The 22,545-nt window shown below is 32.5% G+C and overlaps 1 protein-coding gene across 4 annotated transcripts; it reads right to left on the bottom strand.

Annotated features, from left to right (window-relative positions):
* Nucleotides 1-6,815: 6,815 nt before the first annotated feature.
* On the bottom strand, nt 6,816-18,469 carry LOC148627293 (ras-like GTP-binding protein RHO). 4 transcript variants are annotated; one of them, XM_088571076.1, is made up of 3 exons: nt 18,333-18,469; nt 16,870-17,042; nt 6,816-9,247 (listed from the first exon to the last, which is right to left on the bottom strand). In XM_088571076.1, the coding sequence occupies exons 1-3, from the start codon at nt 18,379-18,381 to the stop codon at nt 8,822-8,824; spliced, it is 648 nt and encodes a 215-aa protein (XP_088427202.1). In that variant the 5' UTR covers nt 18,382-18,469; the 3' UTR covers nt 6,816-8,821. The 4 variants fall into 4 exon arrangements, with proteins under 4 accessions (XP_088427202.1, XP_088427208.1, XP_088427205.1 ...); XM_088571082.1 differs by lacking the exon at nt 18,333-18,469 and adding an exon at nt 17,952-18,066; XM_088571079.1 differs by lacking the exon at nt 6,816-9,247 and adding an exon at nt 12,920-15,194.
* Between the last annotated feature and the right edge of the window lie 4,076 nt (nt 18,470-22,545).

Raw genomic sequence — 22,545 nt, 5'->3', positions numbered from 1 at the left:
CTTAATTATGTTCCAGTAATAGGGCATGAAAGGTTACTGAAGATTCTCTATGTTTCTTGTATTTTGTAACTCGTAATTATCTTGGTTTCTACATCACAAATTGATTTCAAAATTGGAGCTTCATATTGATGGTGCATGCATTGTTAGAAATGTCTGTTGCTGTCCATGATTCAACAATTTTCTGGTTTAGCCATAAATATGTATTTTTCATCACATGTAAAATATAAAGAAAATGTCTATTAACAAATATCATATAATAAACTCCAAAACTATAACATTACAGCTTACTTCAGTTATGAATCAAAATTTAGAATATCAAGTTCTATTAAAGTAATCTGTATGAACTACTACTGATGATACTTTCAACTTAACACTTTCAAATAATGATATTCAGTGGAAAGAGTTATCAAGGGTACCAAGATTTTAGTGGAAATCAAAAGAATATAATCCAGGGACGAAGACCAGACATGGAAAACAGGCACACACAACAAAGAATATAAAATAACCAAAATAATAAGTACGAAGTAACAAAAGTAAACGAGCTAAGGTGTTTATCAATTTTTCCTTTAATATTGTTGACAGATATTTTTCTATCTCTCATGCTTGACAAGATATTCTAAAATGTCTGTCAAAATTTTAACATCATTACACCTTTTTTTTAGTTTTGAATGAAATTGATATCAGACACCGATAGTTTGTAAACACATTACTTAATTTTTTGCTAGTACAAATGTAGTACATTATAATGATCAAAAATGCAATTATTTGATTACTGGTAAACATAATAATAGTTGCTTTCAATTTTGATACTGACAATATCATGTGGAACATCACTCACATGCTCGTTTAGATATTTCACGATATTGTCAGTATCCAAATTAAACGTTGACTATTATTTTATATGTCTTCCTTAGACAATAATGACCGTCACCTGATGAACTTCCCAAGGTAGAAAGACAATAATGACGGTCACCTGATGAACTTCCCGAGGTAGAAAGACAATAATGACCGTCGCCTGATGAACTTCCCGAGGTAGAAAGACAATAATGACCGTCACCTGATGAACTTCCCAAGGTAGAATGACAATAATGACGGTCGCCTGATGAACTTCCCGAGGTAGGAAGACAATAATGACGGTCGCCTGATGAACTTCCCGAGGTAGAAAGACAATAATGACCATCACCTGATGAACTTCCCGAGGTAAAAAGACAAAAATGACCGTCACCTGATGAACTTCCCAAGGTAGAAAGACAATAATGACCGTCGCCTGATGAACTTCCCGAGGTAGAAAGACAATAATGACCATCACCTGATGAACTTCCCGAGGTAAAAAGACAAAAATGACCGTCACCTGATGAACTTCCCAAGGTAGAAAGACAATAATGACCATCACCTGATGAACTTCCCAAGGTAGAAAGACAATAATGACCATCACCTGATGAACTTCCCGAGGTAAAAAGACAAAAATGACCGTCACCTGATGAACTTCCCAAGGTAGAAAGACAATAATGACCATCACCTGATGAACTTCCCAAGGTAGAAAGACAATAATGACCATCACCTGATGAACTTCCCGAGGTAAAAAGACAAAAATGACCGTCACCCGATGAACTTCCCAAGGTAGAATGACAATAATGACGGTCGCCTGATGAACTTCCCGAGGTAGGAAGACAATAATGACGGTCGCCTGATGAACTTCCCGAGGTAGAAAGACAATTATGACCGTCACCTGATGAACTTCCCGAGGTAGAAAGACAATTATGACCGTCGCCTGATGAACTTCCCGAGGTAGAAAGACAATAATGACCGTCGCCTGATGAACTTCCCGAGGTAGAAAGACAAAAATGACCGTCGCCTGATGAACTTCCCGAGGTAGAAAGACAATAATGACCGTCGCCTGATGAACTTCCCGAGGTAGAAAGACAATAATGACCGTCACCTGATGAACTTCCCAAGGTAGAAAGACAATAATGACCGTCACCTGATGAACTTCCCGGGGTAGAATGACAATAATGACCGTCACCTGATGAACTTCCTGGGGTAGAATGACAATAATGACGGTGACCTGATGAACTTTCCAAGGTAGAAAGACAATAATGACGGTCGCCTGATGAATTTCCCGAGATAGATCTAATCAACTTTTTCCAGGAATACATTTAACCAATAAATAATATCCTGGATACTTATTAATATCAAAAACATCTTAGATACCAATTGATATCTAAAAGCCATCTTGGATACCAATTAAGTATTAGTCTTTATCAAAATCAGACTTGTATATCATTAAATTACTGTATGATCTTTTACTTCTTGTTCAGAAACAGTTGCTGATCACATAACCAGTCACTGTTTTTCATTTGGTTCTTGCACTTTTGCAATAAAAATCATATTGATTGTGTATAAAATTGACACTTTGCAAGAGTTACTGTTCTTGATTTGCTTGATTTAGTGGAAGGTTAAATGCAGTAATCTCAAAAATACTAATCTAAATACAGAAAGGACTTTTGTCACACATAACAAAAGGCTCCCAGGAGCCTGAATCGCTCACTTGGTTAAATTTTGCCTTTCAAGGGCAATAAATTAAACAAGAAGTTGTCCAACAATTTTGACTCCAGGAAACCTTGATAGGGCTTTGATAAGGATCATTTCAGTAAAAGAAAGTCTAAAACTATCATAGTTTTCAAGACATTGGCTGAAAACTAAAAAAAAAACCTGTCATTTTACCCTGTCAAGGGCAATAACTCTTATAAGATGTCTGCCAAATTTTATGTATGAAGACTTGTAGTCCTAAAAATAAGGATCATTTCAGCTATTGAAAAAATTTGGCTAAACCTAAAGGTTTTGGAGATATATGTGAAAAACTAGTCTGACCCCTATGTTCTATTTTTAGAAACAGCGGCCATGTTTTTCGACGGATCAGAAATCCCCACAACAGTTCTGTGCATGATACCCCAAGGAACATTCATACCAAGTTTGGTTCCAATTGGTGAAGTAGTGTCAGAGGAGAAGATTTTTGAAAGAAATAAAATTAAATTTGGCAAAAATTTTGTGAAAAAGGGCAATAACTCCAACATGGCTGAACAGATTAAAATGAAAATTTGGCCACAGATAGATCTTATCATGCTGAACACTTTTTACCAGTCAGGATTGGGCTTAACTTAAACATTTTGGAGATATATGTGAAAAACTACTGTCTGACCGCTATGTTCTATTTTTAGTAACGGCAGCCATGTTTTTCAAAGAATCAAAAATCCCCACATCAGTTCTATGCAGGATACCCCAAGGAACATTCATACCAAGTTTGGTTCCAATTGGTAAAGTATTGTGAGAGGAGAAGATTTTTGAAAGAACTAACATAACTAGAGGCTCAAGAGAGCCTGAATCGCTCACCTGGTTAACCATTTGCTTATTTGAAAAACTTGAGGAATGAGACAAGCTAAGTTAAAATCAACTAAATTGTCAAATGCAAGAAATGCTTTTCATAGCATTTTCACGACCTGAACCAGAATTTTGCTGAAGGCAACAATTTTTTTTTTTTTCAAAAACCTGTCTTATGACCCCTAAGTTCCATTTTTAGTATAGGCAGCCATGTCTATTCACGGATTGAAAATCACAAGTCATTTTGAGCACAATTTACTAAAGAACTATTATGCTTATTTTCATTCAATGATCTTCAATGGTTTTAGAGAAAAAGATTTTCAAAGTTGTACATGTGAAAAAAAAACAACAAAAAAACTGTTTCAGGAGTCGTAACTCCTACATTAGTCAATGAATGGTTTTGAAAATTTCGGCATAGATCCTTCTCATGATGCTTAGCAATATTACCCCATGCCAAAAATTTACTAAAGACAATGGTTTTTGAGTTATTTGCAAAAAACTGCCATCTGACCCCTATGTTCTATTTTTAGTAATGGCGGCCACGTTTTTTCATGAATCAACAATCCCAAAGGTTATTTTGCGTGGGATACCCTAAGGAACATAAATGCCAACTTTAATTGAATTCTGTATAATGGATTTTGAGAAGATTCTCAAAGTTGCACATGCAAAAAATGCAAAAAAGAAAACTGTTTCAGGGGCTGTAACTCCTACATCAGTTGACCAATCGTTTTGAAAATTTTACCATAGGTCCATCTCATGATGCTGAACAATATTCAATAAATGCAAGAAATTTGCTAAAGGCAACAGTTTTTGAGTTATTTGCAAAAAACTGCAATCTGACACTTACGTCCTATTTTTAACAACAGAAGCCATGTTTTTTCATGGATCAAAATCCCAACGGTCATTCTGTGCAGAGCACCCTAAGAAACAATCATGCTAAGTTTATAACCTGTCAGTCCAGTAGTTTCAGAGGAGAATATTTTTTTTAATTTGTCCATGGCGATGACGGAAGCCAAGTGATGGCATAAGCTCACTTGGCCTTGAGCCAGGTGAGCTAAAAATTAGCAAAAAAACTTTGAAAAAGGACAATAACTCCAACATGGCTTAATAGTAATAGTGAAAATTCGACCACAGATAGATCTCATCATGTTGAACACTTTAACCCAAGTCAGAATTTGGCTAAACCTAGCAGTTTTGGAGATATATGTGAAAAACTAGTCTGACCCCTACGTTCATTTTCTAGTAACAGCGGCCATGTTTTTTGATGGATCAAAAATCCCCACATCAGTTCTATGCAGGATACCCCAAGGAACATTCATACCAAGTTTGATTCCAATTGGTCAAGTAGTGTCAGAGATTTTGAAAGAAATGTCATAAAAATAGAGCAAGAAACATTGAAAAAGGGCAATAACTAAATATGGCTAAATAGATTAAAATGAAAATTTGACCACACATAGATCTCATCATGCTGAACACTTTTAGCCAATGTCAGAATTTGGCTGAACTTAACCGTTTTGGAGATATGTGAAAAACTACTGTCTGACCCTAATGTTCTACTTTTAGTAACGGCGGCCATGTTTTTCGACGGATCAAAAATCAAAAATCAGGACATCCCAAGGAACACTCATACCAAGTTTGGTTCCAATTGGTCAAGTAGTTTCAGAGAAGAGTTTTGAAAAATTGTTAACGATGATGGATGACGACGATGACCAACAACGGATGCCAAGTGATGACAATAACTCACATGGCCTTTGGTCAGGTGAGCTAAAAATATAGCGTATGTACACCAAACAGGCATTCTTTGCTCTATGGATTTTTCTACACTATAACTCATCTTACTATAGGCAGTGTGTGAATTTTATATGGACTGATACTTGACAACTTAAAACATCCTGGATAACACTATCTGAATCAATAACGCCTTACATTGTGAACTCTTTTTAAACCACAATTACCAAGTCCCACTTTTTAAAAAGTGCCAAAAAATGGAACTTTTGGACACTTGAATGTTTTATCATGATGAGATAGTGTATGGAAACAATATTTTTGTGTTTCTGCAGCTTTTAGTCCTGGTGATCAAAGTTCATGAAATCCAATTCCAACTCAAAATGGCGGGTCAAACAACCAGAAGTTATGATGCCGTATTGGCCCTGGTTTAATCCATATTGGCCCCATATAAATGCCCGGTTTGAATTCATATCAATTGGTCAGTTTTTGGCATATTTTAATGTATTTTGGGTAGTTGGTTAATAATTGGTTATTATAACTTATAAACAGATAAAATTAATTATTTACCAACTACCCAAAATATGTTAAAACATGTCAAAAACTGTCCAATTGATATGAATTCAAACTGGGCATCTATACTGGGCCAATATGGATCAAACCAGGGCCAATATGCATCATAACTTCTGGTCGTTTGACACCGCCATTTTGAGTTAGAATTGGATTTAAAGAAATTACATATTTATTAACATATATCATTGACTACTGTTTGAACCTTAGCCTAAATATGATCAAAACTGCCAAAACAGTACAAAATACAAATGTGCACCAATACAGGATTAAGCCCTCCAATATGTCTTATTGTCCTAGTGAATATGACGTATATGCGTAGTGAGTCATTAAAGGTATAATTGTGTTAGGCTTTCCATATTGGTGAAGTCGTTGGTCCCTGGCTAGCAATATTTGACTTTGGCTATGCCTCAGTCCAACATGGCTTGCCTCAGACCAATAATTTAGCCAATATAGAAAACATTACATAATAATACAATATAATTGACTCGCGTTCGAATGTTAGCGTAAACATGAAAAAACGTGGCCAAATCAATACGAAATACATATGTGTGCAAATACAGGATTTAGCCATCCAGTACAGCTTCTACCTGCCCAATACATTATATTATAAAATCCACATTTGCTAAGCCCAATATGACATATTGAACCAATTAGTCAATAAGATACAATTGCGTTAGGCTCTCCATATTGGCCGAGTTATTGGCTATGCCTCAATCCATTATGGCTAGCCACGGACAAATAATTAAGCCAATATAGAAAATCTTACACTATTATATTATCATATTAGTTTTTCCAGTAGAAAGAATTTCACACAGAATATTATTAGATGTTACATTAACACCAAAAGAGTCAAAAAAATATTTGATGAAATTTTATAGTCAAGTTGGACATCATATATACGTGTGCATCATAGAATAAAATTACTGTCAGAGGAAGGATGATAATCAAACATTAGTGTCAATTTATCAACCTGTATATGCTCATATTTCTACTTGTCATTTACAACACTACATAGACATACATGTTGAGAATTTTGATGAAATGACTGGATACACAAAAAACAAGTGCCTCTGATATGAACACACACACAGTAAATGAAAAGCCCTATCTCCTGAATGCAATTAAAATAAAAGAAATCATCATGAAGTTATATTTTATTCATTTTTGTTGGCTTTTACAAATGAATAGTTAGAAATGATACATAATATAGCATTCACATGAAATTAACACAACTATAAAATAAGCAATGGTATAATATGCCTCATTTTTCATAATTCTTATAGACTTTTGGTTATTATTATCTAATTAAATAATAAAATCTGACTCATACATGTAAAGGTTGAAATATTTTCATTATCAAATGTACTATATTACCATTTCAGTAACACTCTACACAGTTATGCTAAAATAGATGGAATTATTATTATTCATATTCAAAAATTGAATTTTGACAAAAAAGCCTAACAAATTTATCTGCAATGTTCTGTTTATAATGTATGTATAACTTCTTCAATTGAAAGCTACTAGTAGAGGAAAGAACGCATTTAGAAAATTACTGAAAAGCAAAATTTCTAAATACTGTGAAGGTATAATCATTCATGGGTGATCAGTTTTAAATTTCCAGCAAAATTTACCATTTTAGGCATTCATGAAAATCCATAAACACACGACATTTGGCTGATCATAAAAATAGCTTCCCATGAATTAGAATACCTTCACAATATTAAAAACAAAGGAAACACATGCTACTGTTATAACAAAGCACCAATTTGTACTTCAAGCTCTTGTTCTGAATCCTCTCATACAGATCGTCCTTAAATACATTAAGATAACTCCAAAATTACACAGAAATGGGAAGTACAACATTGCCACTTTTACCTACAGAAGAAATTGTAAGATTCATCTAGTCGAGCTCCGCTTGAAAGGGGCTCTCATTTTAAATACTTTGAGCGAGCAATTTTTAAGACAATTTATGATTTCATGCTGCTAATCACACTTTTACTAAAAATAAAGCTTGCATCCAAAATCAACCAATACAACAAGAATCTCCAAACTGATTGGTCTAAAACTCACACACAGAAGAATGACTATAGTATACACTTCTTGTTTTATATCATTTTTTGGGGACAAGACCAGAAAAAAAATCAAATAGCTCCAATACGAAATTTTGAAGTGTTTTTACTTCAGAACATTATTACATGTATTGCGTATTGACAATATTACCATCCCAATCTGTGTTGTTATAATAATATAATATATAATTCAAAGCACTCTTAAAAATGATTAAATATGAGAAATCATCCCTCAGTAACTTTTTTTTCATCACTAAATTATTACTGATAAGATATCTCTGCATGACCTTACATTTTAAAATGGTTATGAATTGCACAATATTTTCCTCATGCTTATTATATACAGAAAATATTGGACCCACTGCAGCATCCAAAGTAATAGTACTACATTGTATGTTTTACTACCAAATAAGCAAAATGCCGCTTTCTACATACACGAGATTATTGCACCTTGTATTGCATTTAACGTACAATAAGGCTAAAATATTGCAGACAAGATTCTTCCAAGAGGGAGGGAAAAATTGTTTCAACATAAATAATATGTACTGAACACTGATGTGAAATGTCCAGTTAATTTTGTATGTTAGATAAATATAAATATAAATCATGCAACAAAATTTTTTAAATTCTCATCTACAATTTTCCATCACTCACTTTAAAGAATTCAAAAGAAAAAGATTTAAAATTGGATCCAAATACTAAAATTAAAGTGTAAAAGTAAATTTAACAAAGCCTAAAGTTAACCATCTTCTAAGACAAGATGCATAGATTTAACAATAGGAGGTATTGATGTCAATAACTAGGTCAATCAAATTATTATGTCATCCTCCTCCTAGTACAGAACCAATTCTCTCTTTCTTATCATTAGATGTTACATTACAAATAATAGTAATAAAAATAATTTATCATCCACAAGAAATACAAAACTTTTCACAAGGACTAACAATAAATTAGTTCACTCTTAAAATGGATAAAACTAGCAAAAAGAAAACATTTTCCACTGACAAACATTTTCCTTTTCTGCTCAAGTTTTACTGTTCTTTGAGTCAAATAATTTTAAATACACCTAATCGTTACAACATGACACATTTAATGTTTTTGTTTTTCTTCTTTGTCTGTAGTGCTGCCCTTGTGGCTGTTTCAAACACCTCTCTAACTCCTTCCTTAGTCTTAGCTGAACATTCAAGGTAGCCATATGCATTTATTTTTTCTGCCATTGCCCTTCCGTCTTCTGGACGAACTGGTTCTTGCTTCATTTTCATAAGATCACGCTTTATATTTTCATCATTTCTCAGATCTTTCTTGTTACCTACTAAAATTATTGGCACGTTTGGACAGAAATGTTTAACTTCTGGTGTCCATTTTTCAGGTATATTTTCTAAGCTGTCTGGGCTATCTATAGAGAAACACATTAAGATGACATCAGTATCTGGATAAGAAAGTGGTCGAAGTCTGTCGTAGTCCTCTTGTCCGGCAGTATCCCACAATGCCAATTCCACCTGGAAAAGATAACAGAATGAATATTTTAAGCATATGACTAATAATCAAAACCATTTTGTGCACTGTGACATAAATATGCTTGGGGAAATTATCAACGAAAGCAAAGTGGTATAGTTAAGTACACAGCAGTCTTCTCAGTACTTTCTACCACTTCATGTTGACACAAAATATTTTCCACCTCTGTTGACCAGAAATATCTCATGATCTGATGTATTTTCTACACAAAGCAGCTAGGTCTTTTGACTGCCATTTGTGAAAGTATGATACTTCAAGTGCATCCACATAGTATAGTGTTAACACATTTATAGAAATTGAAGTGCATTTTGCCAAACTTGTTATTCTTGCTCCATTTATACATCTCCCGATTAGTGGTAGTACAGTTGGTTTTGCTTTATGAGATACTACAAGCTCATTTATAGGATATACAAAGAACGAGTTTTATATGAAGATGGTCATAACAGCAACATAATCTTACACTGCACTCTGCCATTTTCTCAATAGTTTAATTTTGAATTCATATCACTCAACTCATCGAGTCCTGCACTTGAAAGATTCAGCAATGAAAATAAGTCAGATCAGTATGGATACTGCATAACATAGTAGTGTGTGCTAACACTGCAAACAAAATCTATTTCACAGGTCATCAACATATAACATGGAAATCTTTGTGCAAAATGAAGCCAAATTGTGTAAATTCTGCCTAAATAGGGAAAACATTTTTGTACTATTTTTCTTTGCAGACTGTTTACCACATAGACAAAGCAAAATATGTTGACAATTAAAACTTTTGATAAAATACTTAGTTCGTTGAAGAATATGGCTCCAATGCTAAGATGGAAAACCACCTGAAAGTGGCACAAACGACAATTAGTAACAAGTGAATGTTGTCTTTCTAGTCTGGTTGCAGCTATTTCTTTCATTAAAAAGTTTTAAATATCAAGTGGTTGCTTTCCAAAAGACTGCTTCATCAATTTCACTATTGTACATACTCTACCAAAACTTGTTGAAGTCATTATATTTGGTTATGTTAAGTACCAGCATCTTTGTATCAATTCATTCAATCCATTTAGTGACTGCTCACACCAAAAAGTGCCTACTTATAGTTGGAATTACTGCTGCATTACACATGTAATGGCTTGCTTTTGCTTACCTCTTTTGCCTCTAGAAAGTTATTTCCTATTTTCCAGCAAGTTATCAGTGACTGGAATGAAATGGGATGGGGGGCTATTCATCTCATTCCAATTCACGTTAAAACTGAAATTTTCATGAAGAATGCTGAAGAAGGATTTGTTGAAATTTGGAATGCATCAGTAAAAGGCCTAGTATAAAATGTTTTACCTCCATTTACTTTACCATGTATACAGAACAAATGTCTGATTTTTTTTCCCTTTTTCGTTATTCAAATTATTTTATCAAAATAGGCCTCAGATGCTACAAATTGATTAATCGAAAAAATGAAATTAAAGTTTTTTTTTACCACCAGTCTCTTTTCACAATTATTTGGAGCTATTTATCTGTGTAGTAGTATGTGTGGTTTTCGAAAACCAGTTAGTAGAATGATTAATACTACATGAGTGCACATGTATTACGCTTTAAATTTTTACATTGTAAAAATAGCTGGTTTGAATGTTATTATAAAGTATATAAAGAATTCTCTGGCAATTGAGAACTTACATAATAATGTCCCTTGTACTTAAAAAATCTGAAACTATTTACTGTCCAATTAAAATCCTTCAAAGCAATTATCAATTGATTATTCCCTTTCAATTATTTCTGATATCGATAATAAAATATTTCTTTTCACATTCTGAACTATTTTTATCAATACAGAGCTTTGCAAACTGTGACAGAATATGTGCAATTCTCCGTTTCAATTTAGCACATTAAATAATAAAGAGATAAAAAACGATCATATCTAATCCATGAGCAACTGTTTACCAAGTGACCTATATTAAGCACCTGGTTGTGAGGTATCAGTGGCCACAATGTGCACGATCAGTTGCAATATGCTGGTCACTTTAATTCAAACATTTATACAAAAACCAAATGAGAAAAGGAATTGAACACCAGCTATCCAAATGCAAAATTGGGAAAACTCTGGCACCCTTGGGTAAGATAGGGAGTTCTTATACTTCATCTTTGTCTTATTAAAGAATGATTTAATCTTGCCCGTGGGTTACTGAGATTTTCCTATCTTGCACTTGCAAAGTGTCAAGGTTTTTAATATCCAACTTCTTTAATTTCAAAGACACTTGAGACATTTTTTTTCAAATTCAATTATTACATATAAAAATTATTCATAAACAATGTGTTACTGCTTGCATCCATGTTAATGTTTTTAGAGGTCTTTTTATATACTTTCTTTTCAAATTAAGATCACAAATGTATTTAATACAGCATATATGTACTTTTTTATTTGGCGAGATCCATGATTTACTTATAAAAGAATGTAAAAGGGTTTTTTTTCTCTATATTTCTAACGAAGTGTATGCTAGACATCTTATCATTTGTCGACACATTACTGGACAGTCAGGCCGACACCTTGGAAGCTTTCGTCTGACCAAACAATTCTGCAGTCCAACAAAATTAGTACTAGAGGAAAGACATATTTACTAAATGTAAGGTCAAACCTGTTTAAACTATGGAAGTTGATGACTGGTTAAAGAAAATATCCGACTTCAATCATGACCATTATCACAAATCGCTATTGGGAAGATGTGGAAGTCACCATAGTAGTGGTTCTTGCCACATCTGTTGTACTGAATATGTAATTTCTGACTTGAATAAACTAACTTAACCATGAAACTAAATTTATTGTGATGGACTGGCATTAAACAGTATAATGTTAAACCTACGACCAGTTTTTCATTTGTTGGTTTACAGATTTTGGACTTGAAGGAATCTGATAGGTGGGTCGAATAAAAAATACAAATAAACAGGAACCAGAAATACATATCTACTTTTTGTATTTCAAATAAAAACATTTTATTTATTTTCAAAGATTCCAGTAACTTATCTGACAGTTCACATTTTTAAACACAAATTCTCTGCAATTTTTTAGGTGTCCAATAATTTCAATGTGCAATACTTTAACAATGTTAATTTCCTCTAATTTTTTTTGAATCTTTAATCTTCCTTACAGTATGATATAGTTATAATAAAGGTGGTAAAAAGTAACTAAGAGGTTAAGTTAAAATTGAAGCGAGTTTTGGGTTGGTCGAAAGCATGTACTGTATATCTCTGAGCATTGTTATGGTGTAAACAAATTGTGTTACAGATGGACTCAGTGATAAGTCAATATAAAAAAAAAACTACAAAGTACAGGAAGAATTCAGAGACAGAAAATTTAGTATGTAGACAGATTTCATTAAATAAAAAAAAACATACTTTTTATTTATGCAAGTCTTCTATTTTCATATAACGATTACAGTGAGAGACTACATAACCTTTTTAACATCTTTTAAACAGATTAAATATACTAATGGTTTTTAAATCTAAAAAGTACTTTAAAAATTACTAATTTGTCTTGAATTGGAAGACAATGAAACTTGTCTGTTTTCACTGAAATTTCCCTGTAAAGGTATCCTTTGATATAAAAATTGCTTGAATTGTTTATAAAACTTAAATAATTATGGTGGGTGAAATGGTCTTCAGAAGAAATGGAAGTGCTGTTAGCACTAGGTTTTTCTTTTTATTCTTTTGAAAATTGTAGCATGAACAAAATTAAAAGATTACACAATGTAAAATAAAACTTGATAATCATACATTTGCATTTCCCATATTTTTAGAACTGTTTTTTCCTAATATCCAAAAACTGAATATCAATTAATTACATGTACTGATTTCTGAGGTAAAAACTGTAATCCACAGTTCACACAACTTCACACATGTTTACTAATTTTGTTCGGTTTCAACTTTTTCCATATTTATTTCAACCTGTTCAAAAGTTAATTTGCAATTACATTCAAAAGTATTTAAACAGAGTATTATTCTACCCTGTAATTATACTCAAATGGAACTAATTTCAGCTGAAGAAAATAATTTCGAAGATCAACATATTAAGATTTTCAAAGATAGACACTTTTTATCAATTTGAGTAATCCTGTCAATTTTACTTGGTTAAAATCACTGCCTTTCACTTCCTGTTTATTAATCATAAAATATTGATGATAGGATGGAGATTTTGAATGATAATTGTATTATATGGAACATGTCTAGCACATGTCATGCTTATTAATAAACATTCAAAAAGTCCCTCAAATCTATATTAGAAGACTAGAGTAATTATATTTGCAAAAAAAAAAAAACAGAATATATTGAGATGAATAATTGCCAGAAACATATTTACAGGTTATAAAAGATGGATTGAATGATATAAAAGGAATTAAATTAGGACTACATTTTTGTGTATTGTTCAGAAGTTGTAGGGAAGTTTCAGGCGATAAACTGGTGACATAAAGTATTTTGAATAATCAAGAACTAACAAAACCCTTAAACATGATTTTACTGAAGTGGTGAAATTATGCTGCCATTCATTTGATCTTTTCACGGACTTTTCTTTGTCAAATTGTTAAACTAGAAGCAGGCATTGTCAGTAACGTTATTTTAAAAAAGTATATGTTACACTTTTGCATTAGCCAATTTTTGTAGTCTGTTGCAGTAAAAATAATAGTTGGAAAACTGAAATTCAAATTTAATTTTTTTTCTCCTAGCTGGAAATATCGGCTTAGCGGATCCATAAACCAACAAATTAAAAAAAAACAACTGAGTCCTTATTGATAAATAATTAACCAGACATTTGGGCAATTGCAATCACTGAATTTTATCAAACCTTCCCAAACCATGCCAACCAGGACCAATAGACTGGCAGTTTTCAAAATGTCTGATGTGAATATAATTTTTTCTTATAGATTAGTTTTATGATCTAGACCACAGATTCACAACTCTGCTACTTTAATAATTCAATCAGTATGGTCTTTAAAACACTTCTTAGTCATTTTCATAGGAATTTGAAATATATCAAACATTTAATAGACAAATCTACATCTGCATTTCTATTTACAAAGATCATGCATAAAATACAAAATTGAAGGAACATGGAAAGTTCATATATAAAAGCATCTAGTTTAGGCTGAGAATAGCGCCATTAAAAGATTTAAAGCCAATGCTAACACTAAATTATGTAATTCAAGTTACAAGAATGTTCAAAGTGACTGGAGTCTTTAGTTAAAATGAAATTCACAATTACAATATTAACATGAACCTGGAATGCAGATAATTAATCTCAGTTATACATACAATTGTACATCTACACTGACTGTATCTAAAAGTCTTTCACAATGGAATGTAAAGTAATAAGTTATGAAACCATTAGACATATCAGCACTCAATTTAAACCCACAGAACATCCTTAGTTGTCAAATAAATAGTGTTACATGATGTTTGAAAAAAAGAGGATGAATGTTGCATTGAGCTTACACAATAAAAAAAAAAGAACATCATCTACTTATAATTTGGCAATTGTTAAAAGATTTTGCACTTCCTGCGCTTTGATTTCTTGACTTGCAAGGCTGCTCTTGTTGCAGTTTCAAAGACTTCTCTGACTCCTTCCTTTGTTTTGGCTGAGCATTCCAAATATGCAAATGCATTAATTTTTTCTGCCATGGTTTGACCTTCCACTGGTTTTACAGGTTCCTGTTTCATTTTCTTTAATTCCCTCTTTGTATTTTCATCATTTCTAGTGTCCTTTTTGTTTCCTACTAAGATAATTGGTACATTAGGACAGAAGTGTTTGACTTCTGGTGTCCATTTCTCTGGTATATTTTCTAAACTGTCAGGGCTATCAATGGAGAAACACATTAGGATGACATCTGTGTCTGGATAAGACAGTGGTCTCAGTCTGTCATAGTCTTCTTGTCCAGCTGTATCCCATAATGCCAATTCCACCTGAAAACACACAAGAGACAGTAAAAATTTAACTCAGAACATATAAGTAAAATGTAACACTGAAAAGAAAATATACATTTACAACATGGCAATAAAAGCTTTAAATTATACAACATCCTCGTGCAACAGGCTATCAGGAAGAAATTAAGAAAAACTGCCCTCAAGATACTATTACCTCACTCGATTTAAGTGGTTTTTAAGCATTATAAGCAAAATATTTATTTCCTAATTAAACTCGGAAAGATGGCTTAATTTTGAAAATTTTTATTATTCAAGATCCTACTGTACAAATTGCAACCAAAGTACTAAGTGCATAATTTGCTATGAAAGTATATTAATTCAAAAGAAAGAAAAAACAATGCAATGAGATAATATGTGTTATGCAGGCAATCTGTTTTCTTTTATGTCATACAAAGTAATGAGTGGGTTAGTTTTCAGTAAGTAAACATGAATTATTAAGATACATGTATATGTAAGGTCAATTAAGGAAACAAATTCAATAAAACAATGAGATTCCAATCAAAGAGATCATAACTACCTAAATGTACAAAAGGTATATGAATATGCAGTGTTGACATGATGCTTTTAAGTGTTACATAAATAAATTATGGATTTAAATTAAAAATTTAAGTAATGGAAACAGCATTTACAGGGCAAATGTGATTCACAATACTAAAAATCAAAGAAGATAACTAAGTGCACATACAATGTAATATGATAGTAGCAATACTAAGAGCTAGGTTAAGAGGATTAGGGATATGCATATGGTCACAATAACAAGGAAAATAGTCCATTCCAGTTTATATTATTTTTATAAACAAAAAAATAATCATGCAGGTCAAAAATCATTGAAATAAAATTTCATGCTGACATTTAAAATCAACTCACCATCAAATATTTCATCTTGAGCGAGTTCTTGTCAGCTTCATATCATTCCAAAACAATTGGACCGACACAAATTTTCGCGCAAGTTTTTAATATATTATCATATCGCATTTTTCATAATTTCAACACTTCACAATAAAATGGATCATTGGGGAGAATACAAAATAAAAGACAAAGTTGATCTAATGATCCACCAAGTGCACAATGCTCCCAACTTAAAAAAGCCATATCAATAAATCAAACAATGGCCACAACAGTTATTTGGGATAAGCTTGCTGGCTGAGATATAAAAATTATATTAATTTCTTTTATATGTGCCTGATGTGGGTGTGCTGTCACAAATGGATAGGAATTTCTAAAACTTGCCTAATGTTTAAATGACTTAAAATTTGTGTGAAAGTGATACTAAGGTTACACTGAAAGAGAGATAAAGGTAAAATTCGAACTATTGTTTGTGTGCTCAAGTCTGTCAAAAGGTGCAAAAAGATCTATTTCTGTCACTACTAGTTCGAATGATATTGGCGATATTATTTTACTTGTTTTATATTTGTCTAGTTTTCAACAATGAAAGATGAGTTATATCTGCTCCAGAAAAGTTCTTCAAAAGTTGTCTTACGCAACAATTGTTGTGAAAAATAAAATATAACATTTCCCAATCTATTCAAGCATGAAAAATACTCAGCAAAAAATCTCAAGAACTAATGAAGAACTTTTTCAATGGAATTGACTGACTCTGGTTAAATAAAAATGTTACAAAAAAGCAACAATTAGTAAGCCAAACTTCACAAACCTGTTTTCCATCAACTTCAATATCTGCTACGTAGTTCTCAAATACAGTGGGTACATATACTTCTGGAAATTGATCTTTACTGAACACAATAAGAAGGCATGTTTTACCACAGGCACCGTCTCCGACTATAACCAATTTCTTGCGTATAGCAGCCATTCCTGATGCATAAAAGTCTAAAAAAAAAAAAAAAAACAACAATTAATTACAAAAAACTAACAACTTGAACCTTTCCTTCTCGACTCAATGAAAAATACATATATTGAAAGTTTGCAGGTTTAGTCAAATGTCCACGATGATTTGGAATGGTAAAATGATGCATAACTTTTCAATAGGCATGAACCATTGATTTCATATTCAAATGTGGTCTCCCAGCTAGTAGTTCAAGGTTTTGAACCAATTGTATCAAAGGAGTCAAAAGAATCCTAATTTCAGTTACATCAACACATGGAGACCTGAACAATATCTAATTTTCAAGCCTGTTCACATGTATTTGCATTTGTAATATTCATTTTTCAAGCAAAAAATTAATATTTTGCAGATCACTTTAAATCTGAAGGATGATTCATTTTGTTTCAAGGAACACCTATGTCATGACACCCAAAACATGAATTGGATGTCTATAATTTGGGGTAGTTTTGAGTTAAAGTGATTATCTAATCCAATAAAAGATTGTTCTGTATTTAAAAAGAAACAAAGGAATGAGTAAACTTCACTGCACATTCGAGAGGTTTCAATTTTCAGATCAAAACATTATGCTTATGAATGTCAGAACATCGATGATGTCATCAAGATATAAAATGGCCGCCTGCATCCCCAGATAACCAAGTTTCAAATGCGAATGCTCACAAGTTGACGATACTTCACAAAACTCGAAACATAAAAATTGACAAAAAAGGGCAATACAGAGATTATCAAATGCGTATTGGCGCCGAAATTCGTGAGGATTGAGTTAAAATTGCTGATCAATACCAAATAGGGAAGTAGACCGCCGCCTTTTTGACAGAAATACATTAACAGCAGCATTTGTTTCATGTTGTCAACCTACATTACGGTCCCGTTATCTAGACAGGGGTTCAACTTACCTTATGGACTATTACAGATGGCTTACAATGTCTGTTTAGAAGCAGATATTACGTTATTTTATCATCGACCACACCTCAAATATCCTTAACAGGGCGATCCGAACAATGCCAATGCATCATGGGAACAGGTGATTTTCGATAAGACTCCTGGGTAAATTTACATCTGTGACTTAAAAACGTTTTACATAAGGGAAATGGGTTAACATTATCAAGCGTCTAAGTGATTGATTTACAGACGAAAAAAATCCAAAATATAATTTAATTGAAATTTGCAAGAATTAAAAGTAAATTACATGAAAATTATCGCCCTATTCTTGTCAACAGTATGTTAGAATATTGCAGATAACTGATAATGATATTAAAACAGTTTTGTACACTTACCAAAATCAGTTGTTCTTTGTTTCATAAAGCAACAAGCAATAGAGGACATAAGTCTTGCTCAAGGTACAGTTTGTAATAGTTGTAAAACTCAAAAGAATAAATGCTGCTTCTATATGTGAAATGGGTCCCGTTTACTTATTTATATTCATATATATTTATATTTATATATTATCGTCTGAAAAGTCAATTTAAAAATAGTAACATAAAAGTCTGTTTTTGAGACATTTGATTGGATGGTTTAAAATAGGAATGACCTACAAAACCTAAAGTTAAATCCGCGCTACATTTATACTTTACACTCTCGTTATACGGTGAAAAAATATAAATGTATAAAAAAGATGGAGTATACGCCTATCCCCACAGGTATTTTTCACAAATGGCACATAACATTTTTTTAAAATTAAAAATATAAAACTTTCATTGAAAAATAAATTTATTTAAAAAGGTCAAATGCAGTAAAACTACAAATCATAAAACTTTTTTCCATGAACTACCATTTCTCACTTAGAGTTTGAAAAATCGTTTATACAGCAAACTAAAATAAATACTTTAAAAACAAAAAGTGTAAATAATTAAAAAAAAAAATACGTACAAAATTAAAACAGAGCATTAAATAGCTTAAAGTTATTACACCCGACGTCATTTTTCATGAGGGTATAACCCCACCTCTCTCTCTCTCTGTACGCGGAGTGCGGCCCGTTTTTAATGCGCACGCGGGACTCCCACATGCGATTACCGAACGCAAGAGATTTTTTAAGTTAGACTCGGAAGCAGAGTTGGGAAAAAATTGCTCTTGGTCCAAAACTGAGGTCGTGCGCTGGTTAAGAGCATAAATGCAATGGACTCAAGGATGAGGGGTTACACTCCTTTTCATTGTTCGTGCTTTTATCTAGCATCTAGAAGAACATGTACAGATATTTAACTTTATCTCATCAGACAAAGGTATCTTAAAACAATCTTAAACAATCTATAACACGGTTCTCCTGTACATGTTATGAAACTTCCAATGAACTATGTAATGAACTTCGCGGTATACACCCTGTGGGTCACGGTGTTGGATAGATGCACAGGGGTTATCCTATTCAATCCCCGGATTCAAACTAATTTAGTAATATTGAATACAAATATACAAAAACGTAACTCTTTAGCCCATGGGCGGAGAGGGTCCAGAGTAAACCCCTATTTATCATCTTTACAATGACCTTTCAGGTGCCTTAGTTATACCTGAAGGGATGTTGACACCGATGAAAGGAAAGTTGACAATACGGAATAAAAAGTCATCGCGTTTGTCGTATATTTTGGTCAATAGTTTTCATTTACGTTGGACCAACGCTGGCTGGTGGCTGGTTCGTTGGCTTTTAGTTGGCATTGTCAAGACAACGTTGGCCCAATGTAGTAGTGTGTGGTTGTGGAAAATATTTTTTCGATTTATTTTTACCAAAATGGTTTCTACTTGACAAGCCAATGATTCAACATGACATTTTGAAATTTTAAATATTTTCATTCTGTGAAAAGTTTCTACATTGGCCCAACGTTGGTTCGGCATTGGCCCACCTATATTTAGAATAGCCATTGCATTTTATGTTTCTCTTTAACAACTTGTTTTTATCAACTATTCGCACTGAATAGTATTATCAAATTTCAATTTTTAAATCAAAACCATGATTACAAAGTTTGTAATTTTCTACATTTGTCCAACCCAGAACCAACGGTGAGCCAACATTGAACCAACATAGGGCCAACATCGAAACCAGTTGGGTAACACATATGAAAACAAATTTTGTGTTGCATCTAAGGTTGCGCAATACAGATGGGATTGAGGTGCACTGTTTTGTACACAAAACTGACCCGGTCAAATTTTGTAAAACTTAAAAATAAAAGGTGAGATTTGGTGGAAATATTGATTGTGAGTAGTAGATTATTCATACATAAATAGATGCAATACCTATGAATATGTGAAAAAATGCATGCTTTAAGCTATCCCGAAAGATTCAGGTCCTCGCCGCATTGGATTCTATTCCCTGTACCTACTGGCTGTTTTTTTTTCTCAAAAAATACAAAATTTCACACGAACTATAAGAATTACAATCATGAACAAATGAGCAGAAAAAGATACACTTTTTATTTGTTTTATATATACCATACCAGTTTACTTTTTCTGGCAGTTTTAAAGTGCCTGATATATCAGAAAACCGGTTTTTTTTAATAAATTTTGGGAAGGCACCAAAAATTTGTTATGAAAACTGATATATATTTTTATTATGTTACCATGGCTACAGATTTTCATGACAAAATAGAATAGAATGTCCATCCTTTTTTCATGGATCTCCATAATGTAAGGTTTTGAAAAATAATATACTTTTTACAGAAAAAAATGTTTGGATCTGCTTGTTTAAGTGTATCAATATAGTTTTATTTCCACAAATTGTCATAAAGTTATCTGCAGTGACCTCTCTATATAGTGGAACCTAAACTGAGATACTACGTTGGGCCAACGTTGGCCCAACTTTGAACCATAAAACAAAAATAAAATGTTACTTTTTTATAGTTTTGTTGGCTCTTTTCACAAAGTCTGTTAACTGTATGTTTGGTATCCATGTAACAAGTATTCACGTTTAATATTTAGAATTTAATAACTCAAAAACTTATTATGAATAACCAAATCTAAATTATGATAACAATGTTATACGTGATTATCTCCCCTTTATGCAGTTTTGTAACTGAGAGCGTAAAACGCTTTTTAAAACAAAAGATGTTTGAATTTTGAATAAATTTAAACATATTTTCAATGTAAATGCTACCTAAACACAAGACAGTAACAGGCATTAACATATTTCTATTAAATGCAAAAAAATGCAAATTTTCATTGTCTAATACATTGTCTACCAATACTTGTAATATCTGCTGATTTCATAATAGATTTTTTTGTTCTAAATCAGTTTGTCATTGGTACATTTTAACTGAAAAGAATTTATATGATAAACTGAGTAGAAATTTGAGCAATTATACTTAAAGAGACAGGGGGGATTCAGGCGGGGGCGTGGCGGGCGTGCCCCCCCCCCTAAAATTTGCATAGCATGGGTTGTCAGCGGTAGATTTAGGCGGTTTTAGGTTGAAACTTTAACTTCTTGCTAATTTTACCACAAAAGATATCTACATTGCCGAAAAGATATCTACATTAATATTGCACCCACTCTAGAAGAATATTTCAAAAATTTAACTTTTAAACTTTTTAGTGTGCGCCCCCAAATCTAAAATCCTGGATCCGCCCCTGAGAGAGAATAGCATCAACACTGTGCAACGTATCAATTTAAAAAAAAATCTGTTTTGATATCTTAAAGATTAATACCACTGTTGGACCATTTGGTCCGGTTAACGTTAGGCTTATGTTGAGCCAACAATGGATATTCGTTGGGTCAATGTTGGCCCATAGTAGGGAAGAAATCAAGGAGAAAAAGTCACAACCCAAAAAATCAATCCAAGTCTGTTTATTGTGGTATAGAATATTGTGAAACAATATCATAGGCATTGCTATACTTTTATTAGAGTTGTATTGTTAAATTCAATGAATTTCTTGTTTTAGGACCTATTTATGCCCCTAATTCTAATCCCCAAAATCTATACCAACCTTCCTGTTGTAGTTTGCAACCTTGTTTTAAAATTTATAAAGATCAACCAACTAATACTAAAATTTCACAAAAAACCAAGTGTCTCCAGATGACCACAACAAATCCAAACCAATATAAGAGTGAACAATTTTTGGGGTTGTATAAATATCTGAGATAATTTGGACCCAGACCTGTGAATACATGTAGATATCTTTTATTGTTACCAAAGAGTATAATTTGGAATTGATGTCCTTATCTATAGTAACTTATTAGGACTTACATGTAGTCAACAGAACCACACTGATATTCAGTTGTAAGAATCAATTATATATTCATATGAGGTAGTACTTACATGTATTACTGATAGTTATTATAAAATGCCAAGAGATATTTCTGAAAATGATATTAATCTTTAAATCAGATCGAAAGTCCTCTGAACCCGCAACCCTCTTTTTTATTTGGATATCCCAACCCAACATATTCATAACTAATTAAAAAAGAGGAGAGTTGCAGGATCAGAGGAAATTCGGATGGTCTTTAGCTAGTTGCAAGTACTACATACCTGTGTAGAAGTCAGACTTGAAAAATAATAAAACAAAAAACTT

Source organism: Perna viridis, chromosome 1 (genome assembly GCF_037379345.1).
Source record: "Perna viridis isolate PV_CMFRI_1.1 ecotype Kerala chromosome 1, ASM3737934v1, whole genome shotgun sequence".
NCBI lineage: Eukaryota > Metazoa > Mollusca > Bivalvia > Mytilida > Mytilidae > Perna > Perna viridis.
Note: the sequence above shows the minus strand (reverse complement) of the source record. Positions and strands in the feature narration are given on the sequence as shown.

Coding starts and splice junctions, on each gene's coding strand:
- LOC148627293 (XM_088571076.1), bottom strand. CDS start 18,381: ATGTCCTCTATTGCTTGTTGCTTTATGAAACAAAGAACAACTGATTTT. Junction 17,043..18,332: donor ACAAAGAACAACTGATTTTG/GTAAGTGTACAA, acceptor TTTTTTTTTTAG/ACTTTTATGCATCAGGAATG. Junction 9,248..16,869: donor TTGAAGTTGATGGAAAACAG/GTTTGTGAAGTT, acceptor TATCTTTTCCAG/GTGGAATTGGCATTGTGGGA.